Here is a 27,676-nt window from a genome sequence, read left to right as displayed (position 1 = left end):
ACGAACGCGCGGCGCACACGGTCGCGCACAAACACGTACACACACACACACACGTACACGTACACGTACACACACACACACACACACACAAACACAAACACACGGGATAGTATACCAGTCGACTGTGCTCCGGCGGGCCCGCACTGTCAGCGCCCACAAAATTTCTCAGCTTTATCGACCAGTCGGCGGCGCTGTTGCAACCGGCAACCGCCGCCGCCGCCGCTCGCCCCACCACATCGCCGCCGTCTCCGGCCCCCCACCCACGTTCGTTCGACGTACCCGGCACCACATTCTTTCCTTATTTTTTTTTACGCATCTACCACTGTATATTATACACGCGCTCCGTCTCCGTCGCACCACCCGTCTTTTTTCTCTCCCGGCGTCGCGCTCTCGCACGCCGTCTCTCTCATCGTCGTCTGTCCCTCTCGCTTGCCGCGCGTCTGTTCGTTCGGTCTTCCTGATCTCCGCCGCCACCGCCGCCGCCGCCGCCGCCGCAGCCGACGTCCCTTTTTGCACGCGGGCAACAGGTTAAAACGTGCACAGACTCGCGCACCGCGGCCGACGACGCGCTGCTTACATGGTTTCCAGACAACCACCGCTGTCGTTGTACGCGGCCGTCAGGTACCTACGCGAAATACTTATATATGGGCGGGCGGTGTACGGCCTTTAGGGGTAGCGGTGGGGGCGGGGGGAGAGGGAACCGACGATATTATTCATAATACGATATGATTATATTTTTCTGATTTATTGTCTCGTGTCACCGTTAGATTCTGTATGACTCGATTTTTTTTCGTTTTCGCAGAAAAATGTCCACGTTCGCCGGTCAGGTGGACAGACACAGAGGCGTCGTCGTCAAATCCACCGTAGCCGCCACGGAACAAGAGAAATCGACGGAATTCGGTCCCAAGCTTGCGAGTAATTTTTTGCATTTTTTATATTGTTTCAAGGACGCCGCGTCGTGTTCGGACCACCGCCATTGGTTCCCAAACGCGGTCGCAGGCCGCGGCCCTATACTATGTTATGTTTACACAGAATAGTGATTGTACGTCCGGTTCAAACCGTTTGACTACCAACGCGATGCCGATCGTTTCCCGAACCGGCACGCGCGTCACCAATATTTGCGGGCGACGGCCGTTATATTTTGTGCCGGGAAACCGACGTAGTCGAGCGTAACGTAACGTGACGTGTGTGTCAAAGTCAAAACGGTCGTGTACTCGTGTCGCGCATCGTCGTCGTCGAGCTCGGGACACGGTCGCCGTCTCGACGGCGACCGCGAACCGGTTCGGTTGGTGGCACCGCGTGCGTGTACTCGAGAAACGGCATTAGTGGCGGCGCCCGCGCGCTCGTCATCTCTCGCCAGTCTCTGCTAACACACACATACGCATGATATGGGAAATAATAATAATTCATAATATTGTACTATTGCGCATACGGGGTGTTCCACAGTGTTACTCCCTTCGGGTGTCAATGCATTTTCATAGTTTTATATTTTAGGAATCATTACTTATTACTTAATAAGTTATTAATGTTGTAGATTCACATTTATTACATTTTTTCATATAGTTATTTGTTTTAACACGAAGAAAAAACAATTTTTAAACATTTTGTTTTTGCGTTTCATAAAAATATGAGTTAGCCACTTTATAAAGTTGTAACTTATGTAGGTACATGCATTTTAAATGTCAAACTACCGAATTTCCATTAATCAAATGTTTAAGTTTTGAAGTTTGAGTTCGAAGACAAACGGTGAAACACCCGGTATATACTATGTGTATATCATTGTAACTGCGCTTCACAGCATGGTAGAGATGCTGCGCGCGCGTGTGTGTGTTTATTTCAACGAAGACCGTCTTTGACGCGTACTATTATATACCTATACCTCCCGCGCACCATATGGTTCAAAAGTCACTCGTAATTCGTGTACTTTTTCATTCCCGTTTCATTTTTTTTCCTCTTGGATTCGTAACGACGTCAAAACATTACGAATCGGTAACGTAAACGTCCGGAAATTATTAATCCTGATGACCCTTAATAATTTTTTACCAACACGTGTTCATTTAAAATGGCATTCCGCAATATTGTGGTAATACCTATGTATATATGTATACATATAGCAGATGGCAGCTGCCAGTGTAGTTATTATAAGCTATGCAAATGTTTAATATATTATTCTTGCGCGTTATACCTGAAATGGTTATTAAACCGTAATGATTTTTTTCCCTGGAGGAATTCGGCTTAATAATATCGAAATCGCTATGGACTAAAAACTAGTTTTCTCTTTTTACACACAGTGGTGAAAAAACGTAAAAAATGTTATTAGATTAGGTATTAACTATCAATACCGACTATTTGTAATAGGCTTGATGGATATTATTTAATTTATTTATCAAAATGTATCCTATTTGTTTTTATGTATACTTACAATTTTATTCTGTCAAGAAATAATGTATGATACTAATCGTGCGATATAGATAATAATATGTATGTTGAGTGTAGACCATAGTTCAAGTTGTTTCTTGTCATAATATAATGTTGAAGCTTAAATAAATTACCTTTTTATTATCACTTACGTTATCGTGTTACATAATATACTGTATATGTAGACTAAATACATATTACACATTTAATATACGTATAATATTATAAATTATCTATCAAAACTATGTAATGTATAATACAGATTATAGATACGTATTTGTATCAATACTAGAATATATAGGTAATATGTCTAAAATAATTAATATTCTCACTAAACATATACTTAATATTTTGTGACAGGGACAAATATAGAATTAATAAGTTGGTACTTTGGTAGCTATTCTATAATAACATATAATAACGAAGTTGTGAACATGACATATGGCACTATACCTAGGAATGGGTCCAGAAAAGAGATCAACTAGATCAAGGGCCAATGGGTCAAACTTTCTTCTCAATCATACAAACACATTTTCCTATTTTTTTCAAAGAAACTTAATAATTCAATAATTGACCAATACCGGCATACCGATGGGTTTTTATTAAAATTGTATTTAATTTCTATAGAATATGTTATTCAAAAATACATTGATATTTCATGATATGTGATACTTTTTATGATCAAAAATATACTGAAATATTTATGTGAAGTTTTAAATAAGTGGCCCCTCCAAAATCTCCACTCTGAATCATACAATTTATGAATATCTAATACTTTATACATATTTAATACTATATATAAATATAATAGCAGCCGATCACTGGTTATAAATATACTAATGCTGATTACATGTAGTTATATTGTAATTAAATATTTAATAACTAAGATAAATACGTAATTATGATTCTTATAAGTTTGTTAGGTACATGGATTATAATTCCTATATGTATGATATAGCCTCGAATAGTAAAATATTCGATTATTTCGCTGGCTGTACTATGTTTGCCCGTCATTGATAAATTTTAATAACCATGCTATTAGACATGATTAATGTTTAATTATTTATATAACATAACATATTTAAATCGTTTAATATAAAATAAATAACTTATTAACACGATGTGTCATTTCATGACTACGAGTACGGATTAATTATAACATTTAACTATGTAAATAAAATAAATATATTATACAAAAGAGTAAAATACACCTATGTGTAATTTTGTATGGTATAGAGATGTATTATCAATATTCATATTTTTCATTAGGTCAGTTTATCAAAATTATAAGTGGGCCAAGAGATTAATAAAAATAACATTTTAAAGAGTGTATAATGTATATATTATGTATACATCTGCATTTATATATTATTATTACTGTTATTTTTCTAATATTTGACTTTATTATTGAAGTGCTCAATCAGACATTCTAAAAAATATTATCAAATACAGATTTTTTTGGTCATATATCTATAATATGAAAAAGTACAATGGCGTTGCCAAGATTTTAAAATGAAGAGGCGGGAGGGGCTAAGCCAAAATATTAAAAAAAAATATGGGTACTTAACAATTGACAATAACAATTAATTTTTTAACTGAAAAATAAAATAACTATTAAACAAATGAATAAAAATTAAAAGTACTAATCTGTAGCAAATTTTTAAAATGTATAAAATAAACTACCTATATAAATAAGTAAATACGTTGATACGGCCAATGGCAGTGCCATGGCCCACTACCCCCTCCCTGTGGCTACACCACTAATAAAGTAAGTAGGTATAAGGTATGATATTTACATTTTTAATTCGTTCATTACAATTAAAATATTTGAAAAATATAATAGGTACAATTTTAAATGAGTTTTAAATTATACAATTATTTTTCTATATTGATATTATAGCATTATTATTATAATATTGAATACTATCATAAATATAAAAAATATTCTATTGTTGTTCATTTAAAATAATTGTTCGTACCTATATAAAACGTAAAATTTCTCAAATATATATTGCATTACTTTGTCTTTATAATTATAAAATATTTTTCTCTATAATATTGTATAATATAATATAATTAATAAACTATTTTTGATTTTTCCATGTACATCGCATAAATTTTATTTAATATTCAAGGTTCTGATAATCTACTGCTCGCATTAATTAAATATTTAAACAGTTTTTAAACATCAACATAAACATTATTATTACTGTTTATAGTATATCTACGATCATTTAGTAGATTTAACTTACATATGTTTTTAAGATTCTTAGAATAACCTTTTTTTTAGGAGTTAATATTTTTATAATATATTATACTTATACACATTTACTTTAAATCTCAAAAATATTTTCTTAACAGGTTGTTGCCTACCGAGTATAACCGTTATTTATTAAATGATGTACATTTCAGTTTTTTAAATTTTAATATTTTATAATATTTGATAGATATCTAGAAATTATAGTTATTGAAATAGCCGAGTATTAGTTATAATTAATTAATATTAATTAATTAGATACATGTATAAGAATATAATAGTTGTTACATAAATGCAATAATAATAATAAATTTGATCAATCAATCAATGGTCCCTTAAATATACTTACAAATAGGTAAAATAAGGATCAAGTAATAATTGGAAATGTATTTTAAATATGTTTTACAGTTATTTGAGTCTTCCAGTTTAATAATTTTACTGATTTTTTAACGCGTAGGTATATTTGTATTTTATGTATTACTTAAAGAAATATAAGATTAAAACTGCGAGACTGCGAGAATATAAATATCACCGGAAGTTTAAGCGTTTTATAGCTGATAAAAATATTATATATTTATAAATAAATACAAATATATAATCAATAATGATGGTTACTCATTTTGTTATTTGTTATTAATAAATAATAATAATGAAGCATTAGAAAAATGTTCATGTATTAAATAATTTAAATCAATAAACCTTCTTCTGATTCAAGGATTGAAAAAATTTATAAAAAAATACATATATATGTATTTATTTAATGTGTGTATTTATAGCTTGTTCGATGTTGTATTTCGTTAATATACAAAAATTATTTCAATGCGCTATTGCAATCAAGCTCAACTTTATTCTATCACCTTATTTTATTAAAAGATTTTTTGAAATTGTATTACAATTTTTTTGATCAGTCAATGTTTCCATTACACGAGAACATAAATAAATATTTTCTTGAAAACTTCGATGTTCAGTTGTTATTTCAATTTCACTCATATCCATCCAATATCATATCTAAATTTAATTTTACACAAAAGTAGAAAAAATTAAGTCAAAGTAATTTTAATTTTATTACGTTTAATCTTGATTTTCATGTTTTCGTATATATATATATATAATTTTAATATATATATTATATATGCTTATTATAATATAAATTAAAAACTGTTTTAATTTCATTAACAATCTGAAATTATAAATGAATATAAATTTAATTTGTATATTCAAAGTTAAGTGTTCTGCAGTTTTGACATTAAGCAATCAGAATATTTTTTTCAAATCAACTAAGATTTTTAAAACCGTCAACAAATTTATAAAACATTTTTAAGTGTTGTAAGTTAGAGTAATTAATATAACACTCAATACGTAGATTCTCAGTACTATAGTATTTACTTTATTAATCACTCGACTTGTTTTTTAATATATCGTTATACTTACAAAGGCAAAATACGTTCTGTTAAAACTGTAATTGAAATGTATCATTGAATTTATTTTGAAAAAGCTTTACTTATATTCTATAAGAAGGTTCTAAATCTTTTTAGAACCTTAACATTTTCTTCCGTTAGATTCTATCGAAGGTTTAGTCTTAAGTACTCTAACTATTTGGTAAACTTTCCAAAGCTTACAGGCAATATGTTTAAACGTCAATCTGAAGACCCGCCTATACTTCTTTAGATAAACCTACTGGAATGAAAAGCTTTCAGAGAACAGAAATTAGTTCTCTAACCACACAAATATTTTTGCTCCTAAACCCAATTGAATTAAATCTGATAGAAAAATATCTAATAAATAATTGAATACCTCGTATGTTTGGTTAGATTTGTCGATTGTTGTATTTTATATAACATAGATGTAGCATGTAGACATTTTAGATTCTAAGCTGAGCGATGAATGTATTGATTCTACAATGATGTTTGTGTTTTTTTTTTATCTGAAGATACTTTTTATAGTAAAAAAATGCTTCAATTTTTCAACTTCAATTTATTTTATGGTTGGAAAGTTAATTCAGTTGATACTCTACTCAAAAATAAAAAAATCCCAGTACTATTCATAATTATTGGGAAACATAAAAATAAATAGGTATACAAAATAGTTTTTGAAAAATCAATTTTCTTATGTTGTTGTAATTCAAAAAAAAAAAAATAAATAACTAATAAGTACTTAAAATTTTTACCAAAAATGTATATTAATGTTTATTTATATGGTATACACTTTAGAATATTTTTCGAGTTATTTATAAACATTTGAAATATTTGAATTTATTTTCTAACCCCAAGCTAAATGTCAAAGGCTTGGCTCTTAAATTCACACAACCCCAATTATGTTTTTTCAACCTCATATATTATATAATATATACTTATTGCACTTATTTTTAATTGCATAAATATTTTATAAAAATAAAAAAAATATTTTCTGTATAAATGTCAATAAAATTTTACTTGGTCAGAGTTTAAAAATTAATACAAAGTTGTTAATACTGGAATTAAAAAAATATTAGTGCTTAATCCCACAAATATAATTTATAACTATTTAAAGTTTAAATTTGTACATAATTGCTTCTTCCTATGTACAATTATTTGAAACTTTTTTGTTTATCATTATATTTTGTAGACACGATGGAAATTTTAAAATATTTAATTATAATTAAGTATATGCTATAGATTATTTATACTAAAAACCCATTCACACCATTTTACGGGAAATCGGTAATATTGTCTCAAAATTTAATATTAATATAATATGCTATAATAAATTAATATAAATATATACTATTAAAATAATTTACATTTTGATCGGTGATTATAGAATTATATATACTCGACATCTACTGTACAGCAAAGTGGTTACTGGTTACCTACTTTCCCCTTTTTAAAATTAAATTTAAAAACGTATATACCTATAATAACTACTACAACAACTATTACTACTTTTAAAATAATATAACTGCTAAGACGTATAATAGATAATAGATATTTACAGTTTTAAATATGACCATTTAAATTTTTTTCAATAATTAGTTTTTTATCTTACAAAAACTGTTTTGTAAAAAAATGTATTGTAAATTATAGGTATTGAGATAATTATATAATTGTATTAATAAATTAAAAAGTTGTATAATTAATTTTTAATATATTATAATATGATTTTATTATCATGATATTATGGATATTATGGCAGTAAATTAAATTTATAAATGTTAACTAAGTATTGTTTCGCTGGAGTTGAAATGAGATAACATTACATATAATTTATTATCGTAATTCGTAAGTAAATAATTAATAATAACTAATAAGTAATAATTTATTATATTCTTCTGAGGACTATAAATATTAATACCCAAGTTCGTTTTTATATAATATAATGCATTTTACATTAAAATTTTCTAAATTAAATTATAAACTAAAATTATTACTTGTAAGGTGTTATAAATATGTACATAATTTTCATATTTCGTAGTTGTTTTAAATTCAGAGCGAAGCAATAAATGCATTGATTTTGAAATGAATTGCTTTTTTTTCTTTCTGTTTTTGGCTTTTGGAGAAATAAAAATACTTCGATTTTCAACTTTAAAAGTAGTTTCTGATAGGCAATTGGATCTAGTTAATACTTTGAAGGGTCAAAAGTAAAATACTTATATATATATATTTATCTATATATTTTTAGGACGTGCTTAAATATATAAAATATACAATTAAAAAAGTTTTAATATTTTAATTGCATTTGCGCATCAATAATAACTATTATAATCATTAATCTATAGTACAATTTTAAAATGGCAGTTAAACATGTTTTAACCTTACCTAGTTAAAAATTTCAGAAGTGAAAAAAACGAAAATTTTTCTTTAATAGTTAGTATATCTTTAAATACTTATTTTTTTTTAATTTTTCAAATGATTAAAGTCAAAAATTAAAATATTAGTTTGGTTATCATATTTAAAAATTATGTGATTTCTAAAATAAATTATTTAAAATATGCAATAAAAACAACAATCATTATAATAGTAATGCATAGAAAAAAATCAAAATATCCTCCGTAAGACCATAAACATGTTGAATTTAGAATCCAAGCATCACGAAACAAAATTGTATTAAATTATATTTATCACATTTCCTATCTAAACATGTATAAAATGCTGAACCCGGGTTGTTATATTTAATATGTTTAATTTGAAAACAGTCGTTCAGTTCATAGACCTTTATTTTTATTTTTATTTTCTACTGTTTATAAGATTACAACCACTGTGGGTAGTAGCATGCCTATAACCAGTAACTAATGCATATATTTTTTAAAGTTAAAAACAAATAATGTTTAATGGTATTATAATTAACTTGAATAAATTTTATGGAAGTAATCCGTTTTTGCAAGAGATTGACCATTCCCATCCATTTCCCTTAAAACATTGCCATTTTCCATTTCCTTTGAACATTTATAAATCTCTGCTTGAATCTTTATGCAAATGTGCTATATGATATGTAAGTCTCGTGTATTTTAAATTCAACCAAAATACATTAAACGTAACTATTATTTTGTACATAAGCAATCCATCATATATGGAAATGGGATTTTTCATGGTCATGGGTGGAAAATATTTATGGAATTTTGATAGTGTATTTATTTAAAGTTTTTATTAATCTTGAAGAGTTCAGACTCAGACATCATACAAAATCGAAAAATGTATCGATTCAACAATGATCTTGGTTTTATTTTGTGAACAAAACACGTAACCACTATTTAAGGTCCATAATTTTTACCTATCATTAATTTTTGATAGTAAGTTGAGTTTATTTGATTACCTTAAACGAGTTATATTTTTAATTAATTTACCAAATGTTTGAAAAAATAATGAAAAATTTGTAATCCATTTTTCATAAAATTAATTTTGATAATTATGTTTTCATTTTTAAAAGAATAAAACTCTAAAAATTAAGCTTTAGGTTTTCATCAACTATTTATTAAATCATTTTTGAAAAATGTCAATAAATTATTTGTCATAAATATAGAATTTTACTATGATGTTATGATAGTTCAAAAAAATATTATTCTCATCATTATATTATAAAAATCATATTTAAAATATCAAACTCATAAAGCTATAAATATAATACAATAATAGTATAGGATATTTAATTTTCTAAACTGATCTTATTTTTATAGATACATTTTAAAATAAAATGTATAATGATTATTAAAATAGCAGGAACGAATTTATTTGAATTCTGTATTATTTGTATTTTAATTTTATGAAATTTAAAAGATTTATTTTTATCTGTGTAATGTCGTATTAGTTATTCATAACTATGATATAATTAAAATGAATAACTATAACGAAAGTACTTAACATCGTAATAATATAAATATACATATAGGGACATATACGTTACATGCATAACGCGCAGCACTTTAATGTACCTACTGTGTATATTGAAAATAATTAGACTTTCAGCACTTAACAAATATGAAATATGATGCACTTAAACGTGCACACCTATGTGTGTGCATACCTATACAATAAAACCGTTCAAATATGCATTTGGTAAGCTCTATAAATAATTCCTGAATTATTTTATTTTATTTTTTTATCCGTTTTGTATTGAACACTATATTAAACATTAACTGTTTTCATTTTAAATACTAAATATTATAGTACATTACCAATGAATAATATAAATTTCAAATATTTCATTTCAAATACATTATACAATTTCAATGTTTTAAATATAGTATACGGTTTATATTCAATTATTATTATTATTATTATACGATATTATATCATAGCAGAAAACAATAATGTTTTCTTTCCACCGGCGAAAGCATACCTAATTCTTCATTAAAATGTTAAGATTATTACCAATTAAATATTTTTCATAAATAGCATATGGACAAAAATTAAAATCTAATGTAATAAGCTATAAAAACTAAAGATTTATAGGTATTTTGACTTACAATTACTAATACATAAATTCATAAAAATTATTTTGTGTTTATATTGAATTTTACATTTTATTAATTAATAATAGGCGTAAGTACATATTTTAGTAGAGTACTCGAAGTTAATAGCTTTGAATACTATTTTTGTTTAATGCGTTGGTTTTGCTTTTAGGTTTTATACATTTTTATACAATTTTACAAATCATTCTTAATGAAACATTAAATAATTTATCACTTTTTAACCGTTGTTAAATTTACCCTCCTTAAAGTAAATAAAAAGTCCGTTTTTATTAAAAAACTACTATGTTAATTTAGATTTGAAATTTAAATATTTGTGCGGTATTCTTTGTTTACTGTGAATTACGAATTCACGATGAACTACGTATATTCTACGTGTCAATCTACAACAAATAATACACATTTTTATATGTAAAAACCAAAACTGTTTTGGTGCTCATTTTAATTATTACATTCCAATTATACTGCAGAGATAGTAGGCAGAAATAAAGTACACATGTAGTTTTAAAATTGTAGTAGGTATAATACTTGCGTTGAGTTATAGTACTTCATAAAAAAAAAAGTAATTATATGCTTTTGCTACTTCCCATTTATTTGAGGGACCCGACCCTCTTATTCTCACCATTGCATTCTGTTTTGTGTTTTGTAGGCACCCTCTTTACTATTATACACTGTAACCCTTGTTAACACATCTATCTATTTCGTCTTCGATCACTCCCCTAGGTTATATGTTCAACGGTGATGTAATCTCTATAATCAAAGTTCTCTGTCTCGGTTTTTCTACGCACACAACAGTTACACATTTTTTAGAAAACTAAACAACGAACTGTTAAAAGTGCATCTCCCAGACATTGTTAACTTTGAATACTATTTCTTATTGTAATAATGTGTGCCTAGAATTTGAAAAAATCTCCTTTTTTATATTTATCATAATATGTTAATATCTATGTAGTTGTGACGTCGTGTTCATGTGTCGTGTCGCGAAATAATGCCAACTGTGCTTTGTCAAATTTTATTGAGTATCTTTTAAAATTGTGTTTACTATTAAAAAGTTTAACGTGTACCTATATATATTTATTGCAATGGCAATACATTTAAGACAATAATTATTATATGATTTTCATTTAGAGATTGTACCTACATATAAAAATAAAATATACCCATCTTTAATAATCGTATTGTTTTATATATATATTGACAGCAGTTAGCAATCGACTAGAACTCTATAATATACTTACAATGTATAAATAAATGTATTCCAATTAGTTACATAACAATATATCTGATATAAAATAGGTAGTGAAAAACAAATACCGTTATTTAGAGTGATCGTGTGTATTTGTCAATCGCACACTCGTTCTGGTTACATAATCATGGTCGTCTGAAAATCGAAGTGTATGTAAATAATAAATATAAGATTTAAGAATTCGTTAGAGTGTTTATACTTTTATTGTATGTACATTGTACCCATATTTGCAGCCCGAAAAAGAAAATTGAGTAATATATACGTTCCTCGTGTTACCCTGGCCAGTGAAAAATTCCAGTGCAAACTTAAATATAAATCGATACTATTTGCAAGTTGAAATGAATGATACAATTAAAAATATGCCAACTACGAAGCTTTAATCTTATCAGCGTGGAAAGTAGATTTCAGACGTTTTCCCATTCGGTGAGTAGGTATACACTAATAAATTGTCGTCACAACTCGGACGTATGCGTTAAATCTTCTCGACAGTTGTTAATTTCGAATAATAAAGATACGGGACATTTCGCACAAAGTTATATTGCATTAACACAGCGAAGTCTGAAAACTAAATCGTACTGGTATACACGGGGATTCGGGATTGTATACGTATAATAATATTATAGGTATTGTAGGGTACTTAAAATGATTTAATTCATTTCGATATTCTATCTTACAAGACAATAACAAATTATACAACCGTCTTATACACAGCTGCAGTTATACATTCTATTTATATATTTTATTTTCCGTCTGTCTTTATTACGGGACGCATACGATGACGTAACGCAACCCGTGTCGAACGACAGCCCTCGATTGTTGAATGACTTTGAACAACGCGCGTAGGTACCCTGCATATACATAGGTAGGTACGTACTTGGAAGTTATAGTATACTATAGCTGCAGGTTCATCAAGGCATTAGACAACGATATTATTTACGCGCTAGTAGTCCCCGCCGAACGAATGTCATATACCTGTATCGGCTATATATATCATGACTCACGTATACGATATGATATATAAGTCTTGTATACAGAGTGATCAATTTAACAAGCAACACGAAAGCTAAATATTGTTACATGGTGTACAACAAGTTGTGATGTGTGGAGGAGTAGAGGACCATAATTTTGACGGGGTATCCTGCTCTTGCCATTTTACTCGCTGTTCGTCTAAATCTCTAATCTCTAAATATTATGTATATATATTCATAAAAATCTTTTTATTCGAAATTTATACATTCAATTAATTTATATTACACAGTATTCTGTATTATAGAAATTTAAAATATAGATTGTCATAAAGTAATTTTTTTTTATGTAAAAAACGTCTTGTCATTACTACATAGTCCTACTACATTGCTTCAGACATTTTATATTACAAAGAACATTTTTTTTTTTTGGAAACGCAAAGATCGACTTGAGAAATATAACAACTTATCCATTTAAATTAATCACCCGGTACATACTGTAAACATGCAGCAATATACGACAACCCCGTATAGGTAGCGTTTCCTTATTATTATAATAATAATTTCCAACTTTAGAAATTGGGGTGTTTAAATTGCATAACTTACGGTATATTGCAGAGTACACGACACTATCGCGCCGGCCAAGTTTAATGTCTTTCGCCCTTATACATTTCCGAAACTATGTTGAAAATAGTATAATAATAATAATAATAATAATAATAATATCGAGGAGGTGTAGGGTTATTTCGAAGACAGCGTGTGTGTGTGTGGTTTGTGCAGCGAGTGTAATGCCGTGCGTAAAATTCATTGTCGCCCTTCGTGAACACCACTCTACCACCACACCGTTATAATATACAAAATATTATATGAACTTACAGTAATAATTACTGTGCCCGAGAGTGGCTTAACGACAGAAAAATGAAAATAGTTGGTTGGCTGAAATTATAGTTTTTATGAAAATCTTTTAAAGTAATCTATTTATAACATGTTAATGAATATTATTTAGTTAATATTTTCGCGATTACTTCGAAATTAACAATTTATTATGCTATTATGACATTAAACATTACTGACCATCCCTTTATTAGAAAAATATAAATTTATTGTTTTATAATATTTATAATTGAATATTGTGTATTTGTGTTTCTATAGTAATAAGTGTATAATACATGAAGATAAACACAAGGTATAAAATCACTATAAATAATATAAAAAAATTTATATTTTTCCCATATATACAGGTGGTCAGTATCCAAGATACGCGTATCTTAGTTTCCTATAGGCTACAATTATATTTTATATCGTGATTATTTTTAATCTGTGTTCAAGTTAATCAAGTGCTTCAAAATATAATTTTATCGTGCCATGTTTGATTCAACAAACCTATATATATTTTGAACTAGACTTTCGTTTTTATTTTTAACAGTTTTTTTTTAAATGAAATGTACGGTATTTATCATAATTACAAATTATGCATAATTTATTAGATTGACCTCTTAAATATCACTGTCCAACTAGATGGAACTCATTTTGTGATTGTATATTGTTTAACTTTAAAAAAAAAAAAAAAAACAACATTTAATTGATTATTGACAAATACTAACCATTTATAATAGCTTTATAGCTCATAAGAACTTTAGTCTGTAATTTGTATACAATTTTTAGTAATATTTTTTTTTTTAGTTGGTATGGAAATTATATTTACTTAACATAAAAATTCCAACATTTTTTATTCCATATAATATACATAGATTTTAAAGAAATGGATGCATATATCGTGTATATATTATTGATTAGTAAATAATTGTTGTTTTTTTTTTTACTTTAATTTCTAAGTTTATACTTATAAGTTACTGATTTTTGCCGTAAATCAACATTAGCACTAAAATATTGTAGTGACCCAATTGTAATAATTATAGAACTATTCAAATCAGATAATGGACTGATTTTCATTGTATATTTTTGTATATCCTTATAGTTTATGGCATGAGTTTTCTGTGCTTTTTTTCTAATTTGGCATCCAATTGATAAACTATGTGATTTCACTATGAAAATACCATCCATTAAATAATCATATGCACATTTTGTGGTATATACCTACATACAGTACCAACGAATAAAGTTTTATTTTACTCGTGTTCGTCTGGGCAGTTTTCCAAAAATAATTTACAAATATTTTTACAATTTGAAATTGAAATATTTAAAAATACATAAAAACGATTTTTGGCCAACTAAAATATTTTCATTTTTCAACCACTGCGGTGACACCGGATGGTCAAAAAAAAAATGCCTGTATACAACACCCACGACAGCGATTTCACCGCAGAAAACTTAAAACAATTATACCATTTTTTTTTCACCGTCGTTGTCTTCACGCGTATTGTTTAATAGCCGAAAGATTACAATTCACGGACGGCTGTTGATTGGTTTGATGGGAAAAAGCAATTTGGACCGCGTGAAAGTGCTCCGGGCGCGCGTAATCGGGTTATTCCCAGACTTCATAAATATAATTCAGGAGTGTTTTTTTTTCTCTTACACTATAGGAAGGCTCCCCAGAGACGCCCTATCGATCTGACTTTGGACCGCGCGAGCATAATATTGTACAGCGGATGAGGAAGGTGCGAGACCCACGGTGCTGCTCGCTGCACCGTACCACTCGCACGCACGCTTTTCGGCAGCGTTGACGTGACGTTGGTCGTAACTACGAGTAACTGCAGCCGTAACACGATATTATATCAACTCGTTTTACGATATTATTCAATTATTATATATTTTATAATTATTATGCGTCGTCGATCGCGCTGAAAGTGTCGTTGAAAAATTAACGCGGTGCGCGTTTTACTCGTGTGTATTATTATTATTATTATTATTATTATAATATACAAATACAACCGTAATAATAATAATAACAATATGCTTTCACGAGCCGCTGCCGCAATAACGTTTATTTTAAAGCGTCCTGTGACCGACGCCAGCGAGCGGATGCTTAAATTATTAACTTGAACAAACATAGGTGGGTTAAAAGCTGCACCCCCTCCCCCACGGCAATCCCTGTATTCACACGTATACACACCAAGGCACGCCGACACGTATATGAATATTATAGTATACATACTGACGGCACACTCATACGATACGGTGTCATCTCTTTAAATCGCATCTCAACAATTTTCTCTAAATTTTTATGTTTTTTAATATATTTTTTTATACAACTCAAAGTACCTATATTTGTAACGCTACATTTTTTTACTAAACTATTTTTAAATTCACATTAAACTTAGGTTTTCTTTTCATAGCATCTTTTTAGGTTATACTAACCAATAGATATTTTTAATTTAACTATAATCTGCTGCAGAAACATGATGTTTTTCTAAAAACTGTTTATGCATAAATATCGAATATTAGATATTATAATATTATAGTATTATATTTTTATTGATAATCATTTTAAGTTAGTAATGGGTTAGCGACCACAACTTTTATCTAACCTTACGTAACGTTAGCGTACATCCGGCTTATTATTTTACTCGCTGCTCATCTAAACTTTAAATGCTTATCAATAAAATAAATGATTTTCAGTATTCGATATTTATATATCAAAATGCTTTAAAAACGAATTTTACTTTCGATTATAAAATTAAAAATATATATAGGACGGTCATGAGATAAAATTAAAAACCCTGCAGATTATGTTGAAAATATAGGGCTTTAACTTATTAATACTTCAAACCGCAAAAAAACAAAACAATTTACTTAGAAAATTAGTGTAGTCACGGTGACTTATACAGATCACTCTGTAGGTACATATACATTATATATATATATATATATATATTGGCTAGCGACAATAAACACTGTCGATCTATTAACCTGCGGCCAAGATTATGCGCGCCTCTGCTGACGCCCACGGCTAACACGTCCCCACCACACCCGTAGCCGAGCGAGCTTTACGATGGGACGTTTCACGAGTAAGTCGCCCGCGGCACCGCCGCGCTTGAACCGTATCCGATCCACAAAAACGCTGTCATCGACGCTGTCACGGTTTCCGCATAACTACAAATATTTAATACACAGCCGTCGAATAATACTGCAGTATACGACGACCCGGCGAGAAAAGCCTCTTCTGCTATAATAACGTGTACCTATATTATACGACTATTATTATTATTATGCCAATCTCGCTCGAAATATTACGTATATGTGGAATAAACGTATATCAAACGCGTGTTTAATATATTATGAATTTACAGTACAGACAGTACATCACCTAATGCGATTACGAACACAAGCTATACATTTGAAAGTCTGTATAGACTTCGTAATGGTTTTTCCCTTCTGCGGGTCATCGATATTATACGGACGACTTTTCACGACCGTTTTCTTGTCGCTCAAACTGGTACATAATATAATATATAAAAACATTATATACCTACCTATACTTTTTTGTTATAAAAAGTCATTCATTTTTAGGATTTTTTTCGTTTTCCATTATTGAAATCACATTTTTAAATCGTAATTTTATCCCCAAAATAAGAGCAAACTAAAAAAATTTTCTTGAACTATTTACTGTAGTTTGGTTTACAATATAAAACTACTTTTCCTGCGGTTATTTTTCAAGCTCAAAAGTCTTTTATTTATTTTTCAAATAAACTATTGCTTAACAATCGATTTTCAATACTTTACATTGGGCTGCCTTTCGTCGCAATTCAAAACTTAATACCATTATTATTATTAGTATATGACAATAGTCGATTGTTTAAGAAGTTTGATTATGATTATTTTGTTTGTTTGTTTCATTTCATAATTAGAATTCATATTATTGGTTGAATCGCTAAAATACAAAAGATTAAATTTTTTAATCAAAAAAATGCTATAAACATATTCTAACAAAAATGACGTGATTATTGTAACAAAAATTAACACGCGGTATATCGAATTTATGTCACGGGTATGCCGTATAATAATTATACAATATGTTGGTTATATACCGAACACATAATAATATCAAATTAAGTTCTGGAATATAAAACTATAGTGTATATGTATTCTATAATTTTTAGTGTTGTAAAAATGAGAAGATATCGTCATTCGCTGCAAATTTGATTAAACGCCGCAACCCTCTCAAATGCATTCCCGCCCTAAAGTGGTTACGTCCGGATGAGTAATCTCTTCGCGCTCAATACCGCTCACTCCAAATAGTATACATTATACTGAATAACCTGTCGGATATTTTGATAAAATTATGTAAATTTCCATCTCTCGTTTCATTAAAATATTTTATTTTTCGTGTAATCTGAATGCATAGAAATATTATGTACAATATGTGCACCGCGTCCATTCTGATATTGGCATAATACTTACGGACCCTGAAAATTAGTGTTTTAGTTGAATCTCGTGTTCCATATGTAGTAACCAGGACCAAAACATTTTTAATTCATATTCATGCACACGGGCTCGTTCACAATTTTCGCACGAGTTTATTATCATTTACCACCGAGACCCATAATAATAATAATAATAATAATAATCAGAGTAGAGTAATGAAAAATGCCAACGGCGCGGCTACTGTAATTGAAGGCTTTGACTTCTAATGAATTAATTGGGATTGGAAAATGATTCAAGAGCTTAGTCCACAAGTACAACAATTGTTTATGATTAAATTACTTCCATTATAAACTAAAACCTATGTATATATATATATATTATATTATGCATGTACGTTTTTAATTTATGTATCTAAAGTATTTTTAAACGTTTCAACCATAAATATTTTTAAGCCTATCGCATTTAAGATTACCTTATGATAGTAGTAAACAATAGTAGTATGTACTTTTATTTTTATCTTATTACTAAAATTATGGTGAATCATTCAAACCAAGTAAAACATATTATTAAACCAGTCATTTAATACTTATACCTATGTAATTTTTTTTTTTGAAAACGATAAAGTTAAATAATTTTTGACATAAATGTCTTAAGCCATATATTTCAAAACAACTAAACATTTTTAGAACACTGTTATTTTAGGTTATGGTTTTGACGTTTGAGAGAAATTCAGAAACAAAATGTTTTGATAGAAAAAATGCGTATATACATCCCGTATATATAATCGTATATATACCTATATGGTCACGTGATATAATAGTTTTACATTACGAAAATTCGACTAGAAAAAAATGTTGGGCAATATGTGTTAAATGCGATGAAAATCAAAAGTAATATTGAATGTCAAAAACACGTCAGCAGTCGGCCAGTAGGCGTTTATAAAAAAAATATACCTTACATTATTTTCTACTAAGTTCTTTGACCTATGCTTGGTTTCAAAAGCTATTCTAATATAAAACATTTACCCATTATACTTTTAACATTGTACATATAAAAGATATGTACAAGGCAGTCGCGTATTTGTATTTAAATACTGAGCATACCAAGAAAGCTATTGGCTTATCTTTGATATGTTTATTATTATTATTTTTTTGTGCTTTAGATAGTATAGACTAAATTTAAAACCCCGGTAAAACCTATATTCAACCGACCGGAAATTGAACAAAGATTATACTCTGCGTAAGTGTGTCGAAATTTAAATTTCTCATTACTTTGCGATAAAATAAAAACCTCACAATTCATGGCTGCAACCCATACAATACTAAAAGCTCCGTCTAGAATTGTTTTTAGAATTCGATGATTAATCGTTTTCGGATTTAAAAAGACAACACACCAACCAAGTGACCTATCCTAAATGCAATTTCCACGCGACTGAAGCGAGATAAGCAAGACAAGTGCCCAACAGTGAAATTAATGTTCCGAAATGCCACCCTCTTTTTTTAAGTTCAACTAGAAAGTGGAAACAAACAGTATTTTTAATTCAATAGCTGCGTTTAATTACGGTCAGTTATAAAAATGTCACTATTATTCCTTTTTTTATATATCAAACTTTTAAATGACCAGTCATTTTTTTTAAGCTTACTCGTTGTAAGTTTTATTATTTTAATACAGTCACTATTTACAATTATAATACGATATTTTTGAAAATAAAATATTAATATATACAGAATAATATATAACCAACGGTTGGAGAATTAATACTCGTATATATTAAATAAAACTAACTATTAAAACTAATGAAATCCTACACTAAATACCAAACAATACAATAAACTTGTAGAATAGCAGACGTTCGTAAATATTATTTTATTTAACTTGTTAAATATTGATTTAGGTCATTTAGGAATTACAGCTACTAGAGGTAGGCACTATTATAATATGATAATCCAATTATTTACAAAAGCTATGCATGATTAAATTCTTTTATTTATTTTTTTAATTTTAAAACATAAAATAAATAATATGAATTGTTTATTTTTGGCGAATTTCATTACATCACCACTGTTTGTTCATTATCATCAACCCACGAATATGAAATAACCATTGATCTTATTTCCCGATTTACTGTTTTTCATGCTTAATATTTCTGTCCACTAACATAATGACGTACTGACGTGACACAAATCAAATGTTATGGTATGGGTTAACCGGTAACTGTTACGTATAACTCGTTTGTGTATTATGTGTAATAGTTTGATATATACCTTGTACTGCTGTCAACAACAAAATATTTTAATTCTGTTATAGTAGGTACACCACAATTTAATATCAAACAATGTGTCAAAAACACATTGATCTGCAGTAACGGTTAACTAATTAAAACACAAATCGATAAAACAATTTTGAAATAATTAAACAGACATGTTGACTAAAAATAGCGACAACAAAAAACGATACATTATTCGTAAACATACAACCGGAAACATTTGTTATTATTTTTTTTAACGCTTTGTAGTTTTTGTATATCTCAATAAATGTACTATAAAATCGGCAATTTGTCTGCTTCTGTATGCCATGTGTTTATTTTTTATAAAGCCGTTTGATGATAAATCTGTTAATTACGTACAAATCCTCTACAAGTGAAACGACGATTAAAACTTGTCGTTTTTGACGAGTTGCCAGTATTTTGAGCTATTAGTCGAGTTTGAAAAATAAACATTACCGTTAAGGAAGGTTGTCATTATTCGAAAAACTGACAATGATACAGTTTATGATATTCATGCTAACATATTTTTAACAACCAACTAAAACTTCACTAACTTGTACATAGTCGGCATCGGGATTTCCCCTCTCCCCACGTACTGAAAAAACTTTTTGCTAAAAACAGATTTACAACAGAATTTAATGTACATTTATACACGCATATATGCAGTGCTTGTATAAAAAATTTTATTTATTTTTTTTTTAGCCATATTTCCCTTACACCACTACAATCCATCGACATAAATTTGAATGCGAACCTTCAAGTTAATCTGTGATTTATTCCCTGGGCCACGTGAGCGTGTGCTCATATATACCCTGGGGATTCTGTACTCTACATTAATCCTCCCTCCATTTCGCTCTCTCCAACTACCTCTCTCACTCACTTTTCCCCTTTCCTCTATCTACTTTCCACGCCACAACATGACGCAGCCCCTGAAATTGAACTTCACCCCCTTCAGTATTGTTGTTGTTATTTTTTTTTTACACTAAGCCACTCACCCTCCTCTCATAAGGGTCGTTGCTGCCATATGGGGCCCGATCACGTTCTTCGGAACTTGTGTTTAACACGTTTTCAAAAAACCATTATTTTCCGCAGGATCTCTAATTAAATGGTCGGCGGATGAACAGGTGCACTTGGTGTGGTTCCGGATAGCTCGCCAGCATGCGCATTGGATTTCAGAATTGGCCAAGGTAAGAAATCCTTAACAATACTATTCTAAAGTATGCATTGGGAGGCTGAACCCTATAAAGAGTTGGATTGAATATAAATTATAATAGTTAAATGAAACGACCAAGTTTAACCTTATTTTACTTTCTGCGAACGTAATAATCCTTTAAACTCTCACTCAGCCACTCAATAATCTTGAGCACTCCAAAATACGAATAAGATTATTTTAAAATATATATATATAGCTAAGTTACCTTTGTTTGAACTTTGAATAACCTATATAACCAATACTAAAAATGAAACCATTAATATTATCCATTATAATATAATATACTATTTTAGATTAATCAAATTATAATATAATATCTTAAATAATCAGCTATCCATATTATGTTAATAAATCTACTTACGCTTTATACAACCATAAAATATAAAATATCTATATATATATGTACATGTAAATGTCTTATCGCAACGGATGATGATAAAATTCGAATAATATTATTTATATCAAAAATTAAACGTGCATTTAATATTCAGATATATTGTGTTCAAATTAGATATAGGTACTAGCGGTACATATTGCTAAATATAATAAAGTCTTCAAAAACGATTTATTAGTAGTTTTTTTTTTTTTAATGTCAGCTCATAGTGAGATTATTAAGTTTTTAAATTCTTTTCGTCAAATATTTAAAAAATCGTTACTTTCCAAGTTCCATTTATAATTATTTTTAAAATTATATTCAGAATTTAATATGATAAATAAAACAGTAGTATGTTATCTACTAAGACCCTTTTAATCATTTATAATCGTTCAGCCATGAAAAACTTTAGTTAAAGACAATGCCTCACAACTTTTGAGAATCCTGAATCTGTATGGGTAGAATTAAAATTTACTTTCCTGGTAAACTTAAAGTTGAGGATAAAATTACTTTTATAACTTTTGGTTCCGTGAAACAAGTAAACTATTCTCTTCGTTGATTACTTATAAATAGTTATTAGATTTAGGTTTTTTTTTAAATAATTAAATAATATTTTTTACCTAGGTAAATTCAATTTATGAATATTATATTTTTGAATATCTCAATATTAATTGTATAGGTACTTTATATAATAATTAATAACTTAATTATACAATTTTATGAAATAAAACCTACCCACAATGTTTTTTTTTCATTTAATATAATATTTTAAATGCAAAATTGACTTACCTGCTGCTAAAAATAAAAATAATATCCTTCTAAAAAAATGTATAAGTATTAAATATTGTAAATTTGAATCAAATTATTACATTATTTAGTGTAGGTATATACTCGTATTATATCAAACATGATATTAAACTATAATTTAATTATTTACCACGATTTTTTATTTAAATTTAAAAATCAAATTAAACAAAAAAGTCTTGACTTCAAAACTGATCAAGTACGAATATCAAATTCCATAATACCAAACTCGAGAAATGTTACAAGATTAATTTATCATCAAAAACTTATTGTGAATGACAATATTCTATTATATATTTTTTGCGTCGTAAATATCTCGTCACTGTTTATTTCTCGAATGTTTATGAAAAAGAAATATAATAACAATATAACTGAAATTCTATACAAACATGTCATTTTATATTGAAAAGGTAATACTTCTGAAACTTGCTGGGCTTTGTGTTTTGACACATTTCTAAGTCCTACATAACATATTAACGTTTCGTTTGGCTTTTAGGATTTCCAACCACACGTGTACATAATAAAATATATTGTGTTTGGTTCTAGAACAATTTCCTGTTTCACAGAACATCACCGGACGGTAACGAACTGTGGATGTACAAACGTTTAAGGGGTGAAAGCACATCTACGGTTGACTCCCCTCATACGTACACGGGCGCAGGAGGTCTAGTGATACGCGACGATCATTTGTTAGTCGTCAAAGAGCATAGCATTCCATTTTGGAAATTGCCCGGAGGTTATGTAAATCCTGGTAAGCATTCTGTACTTTAATAAGGTTTTATTATCCCCACGGTTGGTTCGTATTCATATAATATATATGTATATATATACCTATGCGTTTACATATTTATGAGGTAATCCTTAGTGTAATTAAAAAAAAACACAAATGGTAATTATATGACTAAAAAAATTAAAAATTAGTCAGTGAAAGTATAAAAGTGAAATAAAACTGATTTTCCGGTAAAAAAAATATCCCGTAACTATTTAACAGGTTATTAAAATAATGGTCATTAATGTCGTGTTTGAAGCTATTTCAATACCTTAACATTTTTTTCGCTCATTACACACAATTAAAATGTAATCAACTGAGTACGCTTGTCGTCAAACCGCAGTTTTACTTCTTTTTGTTCTAATTTAGCAATGATATGTTTCTAAAAATGCATAAGTATGACAATTGTATGGGTATAATAAATTTGTTTTTACGACTGTCCGAGCAGTCCTTGGTCCTTTTGGTCCTTTATCCGTGCATCAAAAAGGCGGTTTAATAGCTCTGATATAATATTGAAACGAAAAAATATTTGGTATAACCACTATAATCCGTTATCATTTTTATTTTTAATATTCCAACAAAATTCTATGATATGGCCTCTAATGATCAGTGTGTAGTGTTCATGTTATTATTTTACAAAACCGGAAACCCGATATTTTAGTTTTTTTGTAAAATATACTGGTGACCCGTCATATTTACACGCATGTTATAATTTAGAGTACACTGCAATAATATTAATAATTCGCATTTCTATTTTCGTACACTATGCATAAGGATAAAGTAACACGCGAGCATACATGTTGAATGTTCGATAATATCACTGCGGATAATAATAATTATTATTGTCCGCCTATTTGTTACCATGTCGTGTATAAGTAAAAATAATAATTATGTATAGTAACATATACCTATTATTTATATTATATAATATAATATAATACAGGTAATTGTACGTAAGATGTATAAATAACTAACCGAACTCATGTGGATATATACATTTTATTTTGTTTCATATTAAAGGTACGTCGTATAAACTATTTTTTTTCATTTTTCTAGGAGAAAATATTGGCGAAGCTGCTGTTAGAGAAGTATTTGAAGAGACGGGCATCAGAACCGAATTCGTATCTTTAGTGGCGTTCAGGCACGTTTTAAGTGGGAGTTTCGATTGTGCTGATATGTATTTCGTCACAAACTTGCGACCGTTAACTTTCGACATTGTGATTGATAAAGAGATATCAGAGGCTAAATGGATGAAGGTAATTTAGAATTGTTTTACCTTCGAAGGGAATGCTTAAAAAAAAAATCAAATAAAAAAAATGACGTCATTAAGCCCGTGACTCCCTTGTGCAGCAGATTTATGACACTTTTTAATAACCCTCCTGGTCCCTTCCGACAATTGAATCACCTATAATCTCGCAGATGTTAATCTATCAAATTAACACTTCCCATTGGCTCGTTATCTCTAACTTTAGATTGCTTCGACGGGCATAATCCCTTTATGTTGAATACTAAAAAACAGTATTATTCCAAAAGTCGATATTTCAAGAGATGTACGAAGTTTTAAGGGTAGGTAGTAGATAGGTACTCAGACGAATATTCCGGTATACAATTTTAATGAACGTAAAAACTTTTACTGCAAAACTAAAAAAAAAAAAAAACAAATATTACTAAATTGTTTTTATACAAACGTAATTCTTTTAAATTAAAATAGCGGTATCTAATCTAAATTGTTTTTAATTGCCTATAAAGTACAAACGCCAGAATGACATTTCGATTTAGATATACATTTTAAGTTTTCATATTCGTTTAATATTATTTAAATGAAAAACAAATATTCGTTTATCTATCAATAATTCTATCTATATTTACAAATGATATAAATTATAATTATATGTATATAATTCTAATGAGGATCGCACAGCCATGTTATTATTGATCTACTCAGCAGTCAGCACTATAGCATATACGGCTGCATAAAACTGTATTTATTGAAATATAATATTAAAACATTCTTTATTCAAACAATTCAAATTAATTTTTTTATTTATCTAAATAACATCATAGTCTACGTCTATATGTCTTATTTACTCGGTTGAATTCTATTTTTTACAATATACGCTTAACTTACAGAAGTTTTATAATTATACTCCATTTTTTAAAAAAAAGATGGATGAATGTAATATGTACTTGATGTAAAATAATAGATTTGGTAGTATTGTTGTATCTAGTTCTTTTTACAACTTTTGCAGTGTTCGATTCTCTTCATATCCTCTTATGTTTTACAATCAATTAAAATATTATGCTTATCCATTTAGCATGATTTACATAATGTGGGTGGATCATTTTTAGCTATACGATAATATTGTATGTTGTGAATGTATACCCTTTTTCAAAGACAATTTATGATAGTTTCGTCCTTCCGTTTTAACCTTAAATTTTAAATTTAATCTGTTTAAAATAAATTATAGCTTATCAATTGCGTTAATTTTTGATAGTTTTATTAACACTTAACATAAATCTATGGGTCGAAGACAATATGATTTCAAATTCAAATAATAGTATATTTTAAACGATCTGTATATTTATATTTATATAATAAAGAAAAAAACTATATAGTGATTAAATAATTCTATATTAAAGAAATTATGTTTAAATTAATTAATCTCCGTGTGTACATTTCGATAATATTAACTACACAATGCGAAAGCTGTTTTTAAATAGGAATTTGATAAAAATAAAAGCCTAGGATTTTGTACAATGAAATGAAATATATTATTGACTAATACTTGGCTCTGATTTATATTAAAAAGACTATATTAAGTATTTGTAACGAATTAACTGTTCGCGATATAAAGTGAATATAAATGACGATCATTGTAATTTTGAATAATTTGTGTGCTTATATCAAAATGTTGTCAACCAATTAAATTCATTTCTCGACGATATCAAGGAGAAATCGTACAATAAAGACTCTGGATGATTGGATTGATACACCTATATATAGGTGTATGTACTACACGGACTAATAAATTCATCGTACAAGAGTCACACCTAAAAATCCAATAATATAAATTGCATATTCTTGTCGTGTTTCGTAAACAGTAGATATCTCCGTGACTCCGTGTTATTATTGTTTTCTTATTTTATTTATTTTTTGTCCCTTTTCTTTAGTGCGAAGACTTTATAACGAGTCCAGATGTTGGTGAACACAGCCGTTTTTTCGTCAATACATTTTTAGAAAATTCTAAAAATGGCATTACGATGAAAGCGAATAAAGCAATTCATCAATTTACCAATAAAGAATTTATCAGTTACGCCGCATCGTACAGCAGACCGACAAGTTCTGGTGCAGATGATGTTTGAGCGCACGTCATAGCGGAAACAATTGTTTTCAATACGTTATTAGGTGTACATTACACGCCTATGTTATTTGGTGTCGTTTGTGTAGGATTATATAATACATAATATCGTTATTATTGTTGATTATTTTTATTGTAGTTTCAAATTAGGTGTAATGCTGCGCGATACTATACGAGTATAGCAGACAAACGGCCAAAAATAATTACGACACACGTAAATACACAACATTATTATAATCATGTGTAGTACATATTATAATCTGTAAATGATACATATTATATGTATATATATATATAGTACGCTGTTGGGCTGTTTGTAATCTGCGTGTCGTTGCTGTATGCGTTTGTTTTCGTGTAAATAAAATATTTTTTGTGTCAAAAACGGTGCGCAGCGCGATTTTAATTTTTTAAAACAATATCATTATATACGTAATATACACATGTCATATTCATTTTATAATATAATTTAGTACTGTAAATTGGCTATATACGAGTGAAATATACTGAATAACTGCAGAAAAAGCTGAAAGAGTTCCGCGTAATTTTGTTTTTGTTTTAATATTATCGATTACATCTATACCACATACATATCGTTATAATAATATGATGCCGACCTAATTTATTGGCGCACACTCAATGATTGTGAACAAAATACAAATCACCTTTGTACGATTAGAGGTATCCACGTTACATCATTATCATTATACATAGGTACACGTGTACAAACGTAATAATATATA

General features: G+C 28.8%; 1 protein-coding gene across 1 annotated transcript; it reads left to right on the top strand.

The window, feature by feature from the left end:
- Nucleotides 1-166: 166 nt before the first annotated feature.
- Nucleotides 167-27,467, top strand: LOC113557305 (nucleoside diphosphate-linked moiety X motif 6). Its single transcript, XM_026962757.1, has 6 exons — nucleotides 167-621; nucleotides 803-915; nucleotides 21,511-21,605; nucleotides 23,355-23,559; nucleotides 24,634-24,833; nucleotides 26,749-27,467. Exons 1-6 carry the CDS (start codon nucleotides 578-580, stop codon nucleotides 26,938-26,940), a joined length of 849 nt encoding a protein of 282 aa, XP_026818558.1. The 5' UTR covers nucleotides 167-577; the 3' UTR covers nucleotides 26,941-27,467.
- Nucleotides 27,468-27,676: the final 209 nt, after the last annotated feature.

The sequence above is a fragment of the Rhopalosiphum maidis genome, chromosome 4 (assembly GCF_003676215.2).
Source record: "Rhopalosiphum maidis isolate BTI-1 chromosome 4, ASM367621v3, whole genome shotgun sequence".
NCBI classification, from domain to species: Eukaryota; Metazoa; Arthropoda; class Insecta; order Hemiptera; family Aphididae; genus Rhopalosiphum; species Rhopalosiphum maidis.
The sequence above is the reverse complement of the archived record's forward strand: the minus strand, read 5'-3'. Positions and strand labels throughout refer to the sequence as shown.